This window comes from Panthera tigris, chromosome E2 (assembly GCF_018350195.1).
Source record: "Panthera tigris isolate Pti1 chromosome E2, P.tigris_Pti1_mat1.1, whole genome shotgun sequence".
In the NCBI taxonomy this organism is placed as follows: domain Eukaryota; kingdom Metazoa; phylum Chordata; class Mammalia; order Carnivora; family Felidae; genus Panthera; species Panthera tigris.
Genome location: NC_056674.1, coordinates 44,224,224 through 44,239,457, shown reverse-complemented (window position 1 = coordinate 44,239,457; position 15,234 = coordinate 44,224,224). Strand labels below are relative to the sequence as shown.

At 41.5% G+C, this 15,234-nt stretch overlaps 1 protein-coding gene and 1 long non-coding RNA gene across 2 annotated transcripts in view; one reads left to right on the top strand and one right to left on the bottom strand.

Annotated features, from left to right (window-relative positions):
• Nucleotides 1-14,793, bottom strand: part of SNTB2 (syntrophin beta 2) — a 104,819-nt gene extending 90,026 nt beyond the window's left edge. Inside the window, exon 1 of the mRNA XM_042968168.1 lies at nt 14,191-14,793. Within this exon, the coding sequence (XP_042824102.1) occupies nt 14,191-14,770 (580 nt within the window). The 5' untranslated portion in view covers nt 14,771-14,793. The remainder of the gene's footprint in view (nt 1-14,190) is intronic.
• On the top strand, nt 14,511-15,234 carry LOC122234016. The gene is made up of 2 exons (XR_006211701.1): nt 14,511-14,618; nt 15,019-15,234. It is a non-coding gene; the product is annotated as an uncharacterized LOC122234016 (long non-coding RNA).

Below are 15,234 nucleotides of genomic sequence, written 5' to 3'. Positions count from 1 at the left end.
TATATATACAAATATATATGAATATATTTATAAATCTGCCAGACCTGGCTACTAAAAAACATCTTGGCAGCATTTAAAATTATTTTATTTCTTTATTTACCAATATCAATGCCATAGACTAATCTTGTAATATTATTACTCCATATCCAGAAACGAAATTAACAAGTACAAAAATCAACTCTATGACACTGTAGGTAGACAAAGCAGATCAATATTAAAACATCTGTGGTAAGCAGTGACTTGCAGAAATATCACTTTAGTCTTTGTCTTATTTTTTGGCAGAATTTATATTTGCCCAGAGCCAGCTTAATTTTTTTCAATTACTTTTACTTTCTGTTCATTGAAAAACAAATGCAGTTTTATTCTACAATGTAATTAATAATCTTTGAAGAGACTAATGCCAAACATTTATCCTTAGCACCTAAAACGTAGTACTGTTTACTAGGGTTTTTAAAAATATAGATAGCCCTTATTGCAATGAAAACAGCTAACAATTTAAATACTTCTACTGGCCACCAATTATAGCAGAATAAGGAGGTAAATCCAAGACGCTTAGTGTTCAGTGAAACAGATTGTATTTCATTTGGGCAAACATTTATTTGTAAAAGTAAATATGGTTTAGAGATGTTTTTCAAAAGTAAACTAACACAGGGGCGCCTGGGTGGCTCAGTCGGTTAAGTGTCCGACTTCAGCTCAGATCATGATCTCACAGTTCGTGGGTTTGAGCCCCGCGTCAGGCTCATGCTGACAGCTCAGCGCCTGGAGCCTGTTTCAGATTCTGTGTCTCCCTCTCTCTCTCTGCCCCTCCCCTGTTCACACTCTGTCTCTGTCTCAAGAATAAATAAACACTTAAAACAACAACAACAATAGTAAACTAACATAGTAATATACCAAAAATGGAAGAGCACCAAAAAAGTTTGGCTACGGGGTGCCTGGGTGGCTCAGTTGGTTGAGCATCTGATTTTGGCTCAGGTCACGATCTCATGGTTCGTGAATTCGAGCCCCATATCTCTCTCAAAAATAAATAAATAAACTTAAAAAAAATTAAAAGAGCTTAGCAGAGTGAGCTCTCAATAACATCATTATTATTTCCATTGTTTTAATTTTTAATTTACAATTTAGTTATAAAATATTTTGAGGCACCTGGCTGGCTCAGTCAGTACAGCATATGACTCTTGATCTAAGGGGTCATAAATTTGAGCCCTACGCTGGGCATACAGATACCTTAAAAAAAAAAAAAAGTTTTTTAATTCTATAGCTTCAACATTTGCACTGTAATAGCAGAAGCAAGTTTGCCTAGAAACCACCCCATTCCACATTTCAGTTTGGCGAGGATGCCAATCTTGATATAACAGCGTTGGGCACATGACCCAGGTCTAGATCACAGTCTCCATCACCTTAGAAATAGTGCTAGTTTGAAGAGGTGGACAAAGCAGAGCTAATCAGAGTCCTTGCCAGAGACTGAAATGCAGGTGCCAGAAGAAAAATGTTTCTTTTTTAACAGGGGTTATTAAGTTAGGGTGATATATTCCTAGACTGCCAATGCTATTTTAGCTGACTAGGCAGAATTAGACTCCACAGCAGGAGATGTTGCAGCCAAGATAATCTGAGCCTTTGGATCCCTCTGGACCTAAACCTAGATCCGCCCCCAGTCTTAAGAACTATGTGAGGCAATACGTTCCACTTCTGCTCAGTTTGGTATGGGTTTCTGCAACAAAAATACTTCTTACTAAAAACTGTATGCATCTATTTCAATAGACAAAGATTTTTCTCTATCCCAACCTACTTCTACCTTCAAGGCCTGCCCCTGAGCTCTATCTATACATTTTTGTTGTCTATACATGTTTGTATACATTTTGTTGTCTATACATTTTTGTTTGTATAGATGTATACATCTATACATTTTGTTGTATCTATACAGTCATGATGCATACTTGTGAAGTTGCTTGAAATTCATACAAAAGTAATGTTCAAAAACTCAAATAAATGCTGGGAATGATTTATTAGTCACTTCAGAGTGTCAAAAGTTTTTGAAAATTTCCAACTAGCTCATCTGTACCCAAGTGTATTCTTCTTGTGTTCCTTTTATATCTGTCTATAAAGTTTCTAAATCCCTCAACTAATAGAGTAATTAAGACCATCTTCTGATGTTTTTAGAACATCATAGTAGATCACTGTTGTTTATGTCTGCCTGGTATCCATTTTCCTTTCTTCTAGTAACACCATGTTGACTATCCTTGGAGACACCCCACTTGCAGTCCACATAGAACCAGGGGAATTACCCTATTCCCTGACTCCAAGGTGAGTACATGATCTGGGCCTGGCCAATCAGAACTCCTTGCCACATGATTGGAACATGGATGAGTGGGGTCCAACTTCTGGCAGAATGATTGGGAAATAGGTGTTACAAAGACATTAGTTTTCTTCAAATGAATTTATGAATTTAATACAATTTTAATCAAAATCCTAAAGGATTTTTTAATGATAAAATCATTCTAAAATTTACCCAGAGAATTAAGTATACTCTCATACCACCCTGCAATTGTTTACTGTTATTTTTCAAATTTTTCTTGACTGGTATAGTTCACTTGAATGATCAGATATTAAATGTTCAAGGTTTAGTATGTTACAGTTTAGTATGTTACAAAACACTCAAATAGAATATAATACAAAATCCAGAATCAGACTGCAGAATACAACAAATTAATTATATAAAAGGGTCCATTTCAAATCAATGAGGAAAGGCCAGGTCATGCCTACGGTGACAGATACACAGCATGTGTACTATACCTCACCTGTGCGGCACACTCATTGCAGACATCACTAATTAAGCAGAGCATGCTTTCCTGTTGGACCCAGGTATGGCTCTGGAATCTTTCCCTACATGGCACTCCAGGCAGCCCCATCAATCTATTAGACAACTCATGCAAGAGCATTATTTGGCAAATAATGCTAAGATAATCAGCTAACTGTTTGGAAAAATAAAGTTAAACCTCTATGGCAGACCATATGCCAAAATAAATTCTACGTAGATTAAAGAGTTAAATGTAAAAAAATGAGACCATAAAAAGACTAGAACAAAGCTTTTGCAAAAGATATTCTCTGAGAGAAGCATAAGCTCTGAGATGAGGAAACGTGAGAGGGAGTGATGGCAATGCCTTGGTTCTTGACATCACTGATGCAGGGCTGCTTAGTTTTTTCTGGAGTCCTGAGACTTGTCTGTATCTTTACAGTACCACCACTATTTTACTTAAACTAGTTTAAATAGCCTTCTGTGCTTTAAAACCAAGAGCACATTAAATAAGGCATATATACTTTCTTTCAGAAATTTTTTTGTTGATCAACTCCTTTTACTACTAATAAAGAAGTTTATGATTTTTTTTTTTTTTTTAAATAAGAGAGAGGGCGCCTGGGTGGCTCAGTTGGTTGAGTGTCCAACTTCAGCTCAGGTTGTGATCTTGTGTTCCAAAAGTTCGAGCCCCGTGTTGGGCTCTGTGCTGACAGCTTAGAGCCTGAACCTGCTTCAGATTCTGTGTCTCCTTCTCTCTCCCCATCTCCCACTCATGCTCTGTCTCTCAAAAATAAACATTTAAAAAATTTTAAACGAGAGAGAGAGAGAAAGAAAGAGAGCACGCATGAGCAGGGGAGGGGCAGAGAAAGAGGGAGAGAGAGAATCCCAAACACACTCTGCACTGATGGCCCCTGTGGGGCTTGATCTCACAAACCATGAAATCGTGACCCGAGCCTAAATCAAGATTCGGACACTTAACTGAGACACCCAGGTGCCCCAGTCTATGACTTTTCTGAATCCCTTTCAAATCAAAGCTTCCCATTTTCTGACTGTGAAGTATAACATTTTATATACATGACAGATTATTCTTAACTGTAGTTATAGGTCAAAGCATTCTAGCAACTTCTAGCGAGCCAGATTACAGAAACAAACCAAGTTGGAGTTTAGTAACTTTTACTCTTTCCAAAAAGCCAATCTACTGACACCATAATCACTGGCACTTTGTTCCTATACAAAATCATTTCATGAGATTTGTTTTTAAAATGAAATCAAACACAAATTGTATGAAGAAATCAGCGTAGCTTCCTTAGAATGGCACTCACATAAAGTGAGTAAATCAACTGTCTTTCTCCAGACACAAAACCTTAAGTGTACCAGAACATACAATCATTTCTCTGAAGCTAACAGCTCCTTTCTCTAATCTAGGGGGGGAAACCCTTTAAAGGAAGAATATGCTCTCATGCTGTGTGACCAGATGTAAAGTACTGTTTATAAAACTAAAATTTTTCTTCTCAGTGCCCAGAGCCAGCAGTCATATCACCTAAGTGCTTTATAACAAAGCTAAATGGTATAAGCTTAACACCCTCCCAAAGTATTCCATTTTTTCCCACTGTCAACAACCATTCTCCTATTATCCCCGGAGAGAAATCTCAGGGCTAATTGATGATATCCAATCTGTACCCAAAGCCCATCATTTCTTCCTTGAAAACAGTGGCTCTCAATTTTCCACCCAATGTCTCTGATGGATCAAATGCCTGGCTAGCAACAGAGGCGCACTGCCAGAGATTCTCCACACGTGTCAAATCTTTGGGAGCACAGGCAGTCAGAAGGAGGCTTTCTGGGTGGAAAAAGGTCCCCGGCGGATTCTGCTGACCCCTGGCAAAAATCATCTGCTTTAATATGTTTCCTGAATTGCATCTTCGTATCTATTCCCTGCTACCACCACTACCCCATTCAATGATTATCATCTCTGCTTTGGGTTGCTTTTTACTCTAACAGCTGTAGTTTTTCCTACCTTTTGTCTTTCCTCTTTGCATTGGATCCAGATCATCCACTGCTGCCAACCCAAAATTCTGTTCCCATCATGTCACTTCCTGGCTCAAAAATGGATTGCATCAGTTCCCCACTCCTTCTATCTCTTCAGCCTCTTCCCTTGCCTGTTGGCCTTGTTTCCTTGCTCTACAAATATGTCCCAATTATTTCCCATGTAAAACAAAATAAAGAACAACCAACTACAAAACTAAAACGTTCTTTGGACACTTCATTCAACTCTAGTTACCATCTTTGCTTCTTTGATTTTTCTGAGAACTTTTAAAAAGCATAGTCTATTCACTGCCTTCTGCTCCTGTCATTCTGCTGAAATTGCTCTTATGAGAACTTTAATGATCCGGTTCTCTAATTACCAAATCCAACAGATTTCATTTTTGTTCTTTACTTTCTTGGCTTCTGATGCTGATCACATCCTCCTTTTCAGATTCTTGCCTCACTGACTTCCACAGGACCATTTTCTCCTGGCTCTCTCCCTACCTCCTGGACCATTTCTTTCCAGATTCTTCTCCTCCCACTCCTTGCTTCAAATGTAGGGGTTCTGCAGGGTTCCATCCTGGTTCTATCTCCCTTTTTTATTTGCATCCTCTCTTGATGATTATATCTATCCTCATGGCATCAATTACCACCTTACCCTAACATCTCCTAAGTCTTCATTCAGTTCTCACATTTCTCTTCACTATAGACCACACTCCAGACCCGCTATTGGACTTTTGTGCCAGAATGTCACACAGGTAACTCAAATTCAACACGTCCAAAACCAAACTTATCTTCACCCAAAACAGAGTTCCTCCCCTGTCAATTTTGTTATCTGGTTTCCTAAGCCAGAAATCTAGGAGTTTCCTCCACTTTCCTTTTTCCCTCAGTCCCCAAACCGATCATTTAGACCTGCTGTTTCTATCTCAATATTTTTCAGTCTCAATATCCTTATGGTGTCACAACAGCTTCCTAACTGCTTTCCCTTACCTCATGTCTTGAGCTCCTACACTCCATCTGCCACTCTGAACCTCCTAAGACATCACTCCCTCACTTATTTTTAGTATTTTCTATTTAATGTTTATTTATTTTGAGAGAAAGAGAGGGAAAAAAACATGAATGGGGAGGGGCAGAGAGAGAGACTCCAAGCAGGCTCCACACTGTCAACACAGAGCCTGATGTGGGGCTCAAACACATGAACGTGACATCATGGCCTGAGCTGAAATCAAGAGTTGGACACTTAAATGACCGGGCTACCAAGGCACCCCATCACTACCTCATTTAAAGCCCTTTAAATTAACCTGGTGGCTCCTAGGCCTAAAACTTCTGACAGCACACACCATTAGGAAAAGCGTGAGCCTACACTCTCAATCTGTGAATATTGTCTAATATATGTATATTATTAAACATCCATAAAATATAGAAATCAAGAAAGAATGAGATGAAGATGAAATAAAAACACTAACATATTTCTGATGATGTCATACTATCATTGTTACTACATTACTCAAACTAGAATATACTCTTAGGGTCAAGTTCATTAATAATGACAATGTATTAATCCACATTTCAAATAAGTCTTCTTGGCAATTTCATTTTTTAGGCTGACTTCTTGACGATAGGGTTACCTTGAGATGTGACAAAGAGCTCCTATTAGGAGAAATGTTGGCTTTGCCTTTTTGTTATTGTTTATAGTGTTATAATTGCCTTCAATCCACGGTTTCTTTGTGCAAATCTTTAAGGCACTCATTTATTTTGTGAAGACTAATTTAGTTAAAAGCACATGCAATATATCCATTCAATCATGCTCAAGAAAACTGCAGTAAGTCGCGGTATGAAAATAGCAGACTAAACAAACAAACAAACAAATAAATAAAACAAGAGCAGACAAATTAGTAAGGTCGCCACTAGCAATCCCTTTGCTTTGTGAAGCTTCCACTCTTTCCTTGAGATTTCACCTTGTGTACCAAATGTGTAATGGCCCTGTCTTGTAAGACTAAGAGAACAAGTGTCACCAATACATTAAATATTAATAAAGCTCAAATTCTTTTTTCAGGTTGAAAAGCAAATATAAGCCCTACTGAGAGACCATTGCTTGCACTGCACACAAGGCACTTGATGATCTCTGGCCTCCGCCCATCTTCCCAAGTACACACTTCCCGTACCTTACTTACCACGCTTTACTTCTCTCAACACCCCAGCTACTTATCACTTTCCAACCTTTGACACGCTGTCTCCTTTGCACTTCTTTCTCTCCTCTAGGGCACCAAATTCTCACCTCTTTTAAAGCACTTATCACAAACCTATTATAACTATTTCCTTCCTAGCCTAAAGGGTGGGGATTACTCCCAATTTTTAATTCCCGGCATCTACCACAACACCTTGTTTGCAGTAGCTACTTAATAAATGTTGACTGACAGAATGAAAAAGGTCCAAATTCCTCTGGCTGGCTTTCAAGGCCTTGCATAATCTGGCTCCAATTTATCTTCCCAGCTTTATTTTCTTCCAAGTTCAATCCTATTCTCCTCGCTTCCTATCATATGTCAAGTTCATTTTGGCTTTTGCTCAGGTTATCCCCTCAATTTGGAAGGACTTCCACCTACAGGGAAGCAACGTGTCCCTCAAGCCTCCGATCAAACGATCCTTTCCCCAGGACGGCACACTCTGCTCTTCCACCCTATAACTGATCATTCCCCTCAGGGAACTCTTGAAGAGGGAGTACTACCCATTTGATCAATTTCTGTGTGGCAGTTTTCTCTTTCCAATTCCAGTGTCAGCTCTTAGACACCAGGGACTACCTTCAACTTATTTTGCACGCTGACCTCTCACAACACATTACAACATGATAATGTTCAGGAGATCCTAAGAGACCTGAGTGACTGGCTGTACGTAGCACAGTACAAGGCAGAAAGCAATGACCTGGGTTTTAGTCCAAGTTCCACCACTAATTAGCTAGTTGACCTCAAACGTGTCGTTTAACCTCTCTGGTCATTAATTCCTCATCCAGAAGATGAGACTTTACAACTTTAAAAAATCCTGGTAAGAGTTTTCCTTTTGCCCAAAGAGCATTAAAATTTTTCCTCTAAAAATCAAGAGAAATTCTGAGACCTTTAGTAACTCACTTAACTTTAATGAACTTTAGCGTAATCATTTGTAAAACAAAGATAAAATGCCCATCACTTCCAAGGACTGTGTAAAGGTCAAATGAGAAAATACAGATAAAAGTGCATGGATAATTTAAAAATGTTAATAAAAATGTAAGGCATTATTATCTTATTTAGGGGAAAATGCAAGCAAGTGGCATTATTTGTTGTTCAATTAGGATAGGATGTAAACCTAACCAGGAACAGTGATTGGATCCTTGAATAGTCAGTCAGCTCAGAATAGCTGGACACTTCCACAGCCACAGGCTGTACCTCATTCCTTATGTACAAAGACACACATTTGATCACAAAGTAAAGCAACCTTTATCCCGGAAGAATTACACAGCAGGTAATATATTAAAGTTACTGAGTTATCAGTTAAGATCTAAATTAAAGCCTGGTTTTGGTTTCTAAAAATGTTCTTAGAATTTTCATAACCACTCCATATTAGAATCAATAAACTTCTCATATTTGATAATAATTTGGGGGACACATTTTAGCACGAGACTCTATGAGAAGTGAACTGGTTACAAAAATATAGTTTCTCATATAAACATGTCTAATCATTCAAGTGAAACATGATGAGGCTAGTTAAACAAAAAGGAACACAGAAACACAAACTTCCTGACAATTTAGATGTTCTTGTAGAGATAAATGAATGACTACACACACAAAATCTCAAAGAAAATGTAAAATGTTTTCCTTAGAAGACTCCCAAGTCGTCCAACATACACTGAAGAAACTGGCAGTATAGGAATCCAAACTAGCTTCTTTAACTTAGCAGCCTAGTAATGTCAGCAATATGTTACATGTCCCCTAACACACACAACGAACCATATTATATAGAACAGTGAAAATCTCAAGCCATTCTGGATACAAAAATTATTTTCAATTTTCAAGATACGTTTCATGCCAGTCCACTTCCTCTATACACTTAACCATTTTCTTTTCAGTAGATTTGATAACAAAACTTAGAATTACATTTAGGCAATAAATGATTTTCCAACAATATTCCAACGAGAATTGCTTCAAAAGTACTGATCATTTCTCAAATTATCAAACTTTTTTTTAATGTTTATTTATTTTGAGTGCAGGAGAGTGTGTGTATGCCAGCAGGGAAGGGGCAGAGAGAGGGAGAGAGAGAATCCCAAGCAGGCTCTGTGCTGTCAGCACAGAGACTTAGGTGGGGCTCAAACTCACGAATCCTGAGATCATGACCTGAACTGAAATCAAAAGTCACATTCTTAACCAAGTGAGCTATCTAGGCATCCTTAAAATATCAAACCTTAAGTTGAACACTTTAAAACTGTCTTCCCTAACCTCTTCTGGAACATTTTCCAATGTATAGTCTTATTTATGTTCACTTAGTTTATTTCATAGCCCTAAAAAATATAAATGCTAGAAGCTACTTAGACCCTATTTTTAGCACTCAGGATACACTAAATTCAACATCTAATATCTGACAGGTGAGTAGTCACCTCTTTATGCTTAAAATCTGAATAACTCTGCATGACATATCTTAGTATCAATGCTAACAGTCACTAGCTAAAACTGCAAGTACACAGTGAGTAGCAAATTTTAAGGTTCTGAGTGATAAAATCACTTCTTGACCTTTTGGCTAAAATCAAGGGTAAGGTATGGGGGTGCCTGGGTGGTTCTGTTGGTTAAGTGTCCAACTTCAGCTCAGGTCATGATCTCATAGTTTGTGGGTTTGAGCCCCGCATCGAACTCTGCGCTGACAGCTCAGGGCTTGGAGCCTTCTAAGGATTCTATGTCTCCCCTCTCCCTGCCCCTTCCCCGCTCATGCTCTCTGTCTCAAAAATAAAACAATAAAAAAATTTAAAATCAAGGGTAAGATTCTACAATAAATAAATAAATACATACAATAACAATAAATAAAATAAAAAAGAAGAACAAAAAAATTAGAAAAAAATCAAGGGTAATGTTCTGAATGGTAAATGTGAAGAAGAAAAAATCAGAGGAATAGGAAACTAAATGCAAAATTTTTTAAGTTTATTTATTTACTTTAAGAGAGAGAACACATGAGCAGAGGAGGGATAGAGAGAGAGGGAGAAAAGATGAGCAGAGGAGGGACGGAGAGAGAGGCAGAAAAGATAAAGAATCTCAATCGGTCTCCACGCTGCCAGCCAGCGCAGAGCCCAGGGCGGAGCTCAGTGCGGGGCACAAATTCAAGAGCCATGATATCATGACCTGAGCTGAAATCAAGAGCTGGACACTTAACCGACTGAGCCACCTAGGTGCCCCTAAATGCAAATTAAAAATAAAAATGTTGGCCTATACAAGAGATGTTAGGAAAATAGGAAAACAAGAATCTTTGCTTCTAAGAAATGCAAACTCATTTCTTTCTTTCTTTTTTTTTTAATGTCTATTTATTTTTGAGAGAGAGACAGAAAGCAAGCAGGGGAAGGACAGAGAGGGAGAGGGAGACACAGAATCCGAAGCAGGCTCCAGGCTCTGAGCTGCCAGCACAGAGCCCGACATGGGGCTCAAAGCCATGAACCATGAGATCATGGCCTGAGCCAAAGCCGGACGCTTAACCAACCGAGCCACACAGGTGCCCCACAAACTCATTTCTTAACCTGTTTGCCTAAAGTAATTCTTTTTCTTACCATGTTTTTCTTTTCAAGTAAAATGGAACCTTGGATTTTAACTTGTTATCCTGGCTATTCTGAGAGTGCTCGTGTTAATTCAGAGCATACCTTCATGACCCAGTCCTACCTTCCTCATTCAGAGTTTTGTTTTTGTTATTGTAGATTACTGCCATATTCCCAGATATCAAAAAGTATCAAATGAATAACAACCCTTTGAAGGCGGTATTATCATCATCCTGGTTTTTCAGATGAGGAAACCAAGGCTTAGCAAGGTTGAGTAACTTGCCTAGGGGTTACAAACCACTACTCAGAAACAGACCCACGTCTGTCTGACCACAAAGTCCTCACTTGTACTTACCCTCACCGGGCAGAATAACTTCGTAATGTTTCTCATTTGTGTGTATTTTCTGGTGGCAGCTTTCTCTTAGGGGAAACTTTAGCTTCACCATCAACCTTTTCCCAGGCATCCTCAACCTCTGATCCCCATTAAGGTCTTCTATACATCTCTCCTTCCTTTGTGTCCTCTCCAGAGTTCTATTATAACATCACTTTAGCCCTTTGCTGCGGTTATTTCTCCCCTCTCTCTCTTATGTCAACTCCAAACTTCCTGAGGGCAGGAATCAGGGAACTTCAAGCGCCTCTGACACATGGCAGAGTTGAGTAATGTTTGATGTATGAATGAATAATCCTGACAAATCCATGGGATAATAAGGAGCCCTTTAGCTCAGTTCCCTAACCACAGGCAACCAGAGACTACTGCTTTCCTTTACCAGGGGGTGGCAAGGGCATGCCTAAGATTCCCTGCCCACACCACAAAAGAGTATCACTGTGCTGCTTAAGACAGCTTTTCAAGTTTTGAGACATCTAATGGAGGAACACTACGGTTCCAAAACTTGAAGGGCTAAGCATAAAATCTATCTTTTAGCTCTCGATTTTAAATAATGTTTGCTTCAATTAAATGACTGTTTTCAGTGATTTTGCATATTCTAAGTAATTTTATTTTTATATCTCTTTGTCTTCAAAGTGCAATTGCATACTTCCACACACATATAAGGACAAAAACTACTTGCCCTTTTTTTTTTTTTTTTCCAAAAACTACTTGTCTTTTACAAATTAGGAAAATAAAGTAGAACCTGTGTGTTAGGTAAAAAGGCACTCAATAAATATGTTATTATGCTGCTGTTTGTAAATCCTCCTCCTAAAAACACATGTGGCCTATTTTAGACTAATGAATACTGGGAAACATTTACTAGATGATTTTCATTTAACTGATATGAATACCAGGTTCAAAATATACCTAAACAAAAGCTGTGTTTTTAAAAAAATATATGGTGTAGGGGCACCTGGGTGGCTCAGTCGGCTAAGCCTCTGACTTCAGCTCAGGTCACGACCTCACTGCTCCTGAGTTTGAGCCCTGCATCAGCCGGCCTTCTGCTGTCAGTGCGAGGTCCCCTTTTGCTTCCTGTCTCCCTCTCTCTCTGACCCTCCCCAGCTCGTGCTTTCTCTCTGTCTACAAAATAAAAAATAAAAATATGTGGTGTAAAGAGATGAAATATCTGTCTGTTACCACCGAGTACTACATAAACAGTACTACTTCAATATTCTGGCTCTGGGGCTCCTGGCTGACTCACCGAGTGCTGACTTTGGCTCAGGTCACGATCTCATGGTTTGTGGGTTCCAGCCCCGAGTCCGGCTCTCTGCTGACAGCTCAGACCCTGGAGCCTGGTTTGTATTCTGTGTCTTCCTCTCTTTCTGCCCCTCCCCACCTCAAAACTAAAATAAACATTAAAAAAATTCTGGCTCTAAGAATTTATAACCAAATGCACATCGAGACCAACTTCAAGGTACATATTTAAGGTTACAATTTTTAAAATAATTTTTTTAAGTTCCTTTTACTCATTTTGAGAAACAGAGAGAGCACAGGAGGGGCAGAGACAGAATCCAAAGCAGGCTCCACATTGTCAGCATGGAGCCCAATATGGGGCTCAAACTCACCAACCATGAGATCATGCATGACCGCTTAACCAACTGAGCCACCCAGGCATCCCGGTTACAATTTTTTTTTACATACCCACTACCCAAGCCACAGTCTACAATTTTACTCCATTTATTAACACTAATTTCTGAGAAGTGTCTGGTCCCACCTATAGTGAGATATAAATAATACTTGTAAATAGAATATTATAAAGATGGGACACGGAAATTTCACACTTGGAGCACATACAAACTAACATTTTCCCAAATATTTACAAGCAGATTTGGAAAGAAAAAAAAAAAAAAAAAAAGTGAAAATCACTTTGCCAAGCTGGACTTCTGACCTCTCAGTTTGTGACTGGCCTCCCATTCCCCAAGTCCCTTCTGTTCTTCCTCTGCCAGGAATACCCTCCTGACTCATCTCTGCCTATGTCCATTACTTCCTTGGAGACCTGGCTCAAGATTCAGCTCCTTGAAAAAGGCCTCCCTGACGAATCCTGATTTCCACTACTTCCTAACTTTGCATTTCCTTGGCATTTATATATAGTTTGCATTACATAATCAGTAACTTGTAAGTTGTTTTGCATTTTTCCATCATGTCCCCAACTAGAGACCAAATACAGAAACATTATCTGTTATATCCTCGTCTATATAGCCAGTAATAAATGCTTCTTGAATGACTGAATCACCAGTGAAAGAAAGCCAATTGCTCACAAATTTCTGAAGTAAGCCAACTGGCTTTTCAGATCACATTTACAATACTCTACCACCTCCAATATGGATGGGTCCTTCAAAGAAATGAGATTTAATTTGGCCTGCCATAAATTCATCACGAAGGATCCAGGTTACAGATCACTATACACTTAAAGTAAAAGTAGTGGCTATTCAAACCTATCTTGAGATTTAACATTTCAGGCTTCATTTAAAGCCTTGAAGCAGCATGCCTGTGAATGGTAGGAAGCTGGCACCAGTCTCGTGCAAAAGGGGCAAAACTCTAGTTGGCAGTAAATGTTCAAACACGTGAGCCTCCACTGTTAAACAAGGCTCATTAGCCACACGAACTTGCTGTTTCAGCTTTCCGTCTTCAATGAAGTGCTATGATCTCTTTTGGTTATTGTTGAGAGCCAATGATGGGTTAAATTCCCATAAATTAACCAGTAGTTTTGGTGGTTTGCCCAAGCATACCACTGGCATGGGTGTGGGTGATTTTTTATTTATTTATTTTAACAGACCCTCTCGCCCCAGGAAGCCAGATGTGAATGAAGAAAGCGCCAACCGAGCACTTCTCGGGAGGCAAACCGAGACCTCCAGGACTCGAGCCCTTCAGTTTCCCCCTAGTTCTTAGTGTCAGCTTATCGTGCAGAGGCGGGGCTTCAAGCGCGGCTGCTTTTTACTAAATCTCAACCGACTCTTCCTTAGGGACTGAAAGCCAACTTCTCCTGCAAGGACCATCAGTTTTTCCATACTCCAAGCCCTAGCAAGCAGAGTCAAGGGGGAGCCGGGCCACTAGCGCAAGGAAGCCGAGGACGCGGAGGGGGAGGGACCGGACCCGCTCCGTAAAGGGCAGGATAGAAGAAACAAAGTGAGCGCCGGCCGGCCCAGCGCCGCCCGCCCGCCCGCCCGCCCGCCGCCCGTCGGCCCCGCTCACCCTCCAGCAGCACCTCCTTGCCCGCGCGCTTCAGCGCCTGCACGGCCTGGTCGTGGGTGGCCTGGCGCAGGTCGGTGCCGTTCACCGACAGGATGGCGTCGCCCAGCCGCAACGCTCGGCTCTGGTCGGCCGCCAGCCCCGGGAAGATCTTGGAGATGAGGATGGGCATCCGGTTCTCGCGGCCGCCCTTGATGCTGATGCCCAGGCCGCCCGCCTCCTGCTTCACTACCCGCACCCGGCGCACGGGCGGCGACGCGCCCGCCTCGCCCGCCGGGCCCCGCGGCGGCGCGGGCGGGCTCGGGGGACCCAGGCCGCGGCTGGGACTCCCGGGCAGCGAGTCGCCGGCGCCACCGCCGTTCGGGAGGCCGTTGAAGGCGGCCGCCGCCGGCCCTAGAGAGGGCTCGGACTCAGCCGCCGCAGCGTCGCCGGTGAGGCTTAGGCTCTCTCCGCTGAGCTCGGCCACCACCCGAACCCAGCGCTCCCTTAGGAGCAGCTCCACAAGCCCCGCTTTGGTGGCCCGCGTCCACACCGCCATGGCCTGCCCCGCTCCCGCCGCCGCAGTCGCCGCAGCTACCCTCATTCCAGTCAGGCAGCCTCGGCGCTTCCCCCTTCCCGCCCGAGGGGGCGGGCCCGGCCCCCCCCCGCGGTCGTTTATTATTCATGAGGGGCCACGCCCATCGTCCGGAGGGGCGGGGAGAGGCGGGCGGAGCTGCTTCCGGAAGGTTAAGTTGCAGCGCTTAGGCTGGTTCTTTGCTGCTCGCTGGATATGGACAGCCTGAGCGCTTTGGGGCTCCATCTCAGGTTCTCCTCCTTCGTTTCGTCTCCAAGGGCCACCCCCGAAGCTCCTGACCTCCACCGCGTAGCTCAAGGGAGCAGCCCCGGCATTGAGAGCAAAATCAGCTTCAAGAAGCACTTTGCAAGTCTGCAAGACTGGGTTGCACGTTCACTCTTGCATTGATTGGTTCATTATGTATTTACTGAGTGCTCAGCCCTGTGCTCCTTTTGATGCTTGGAGATGAGCTGAATAAAATGTACCACAGTTGA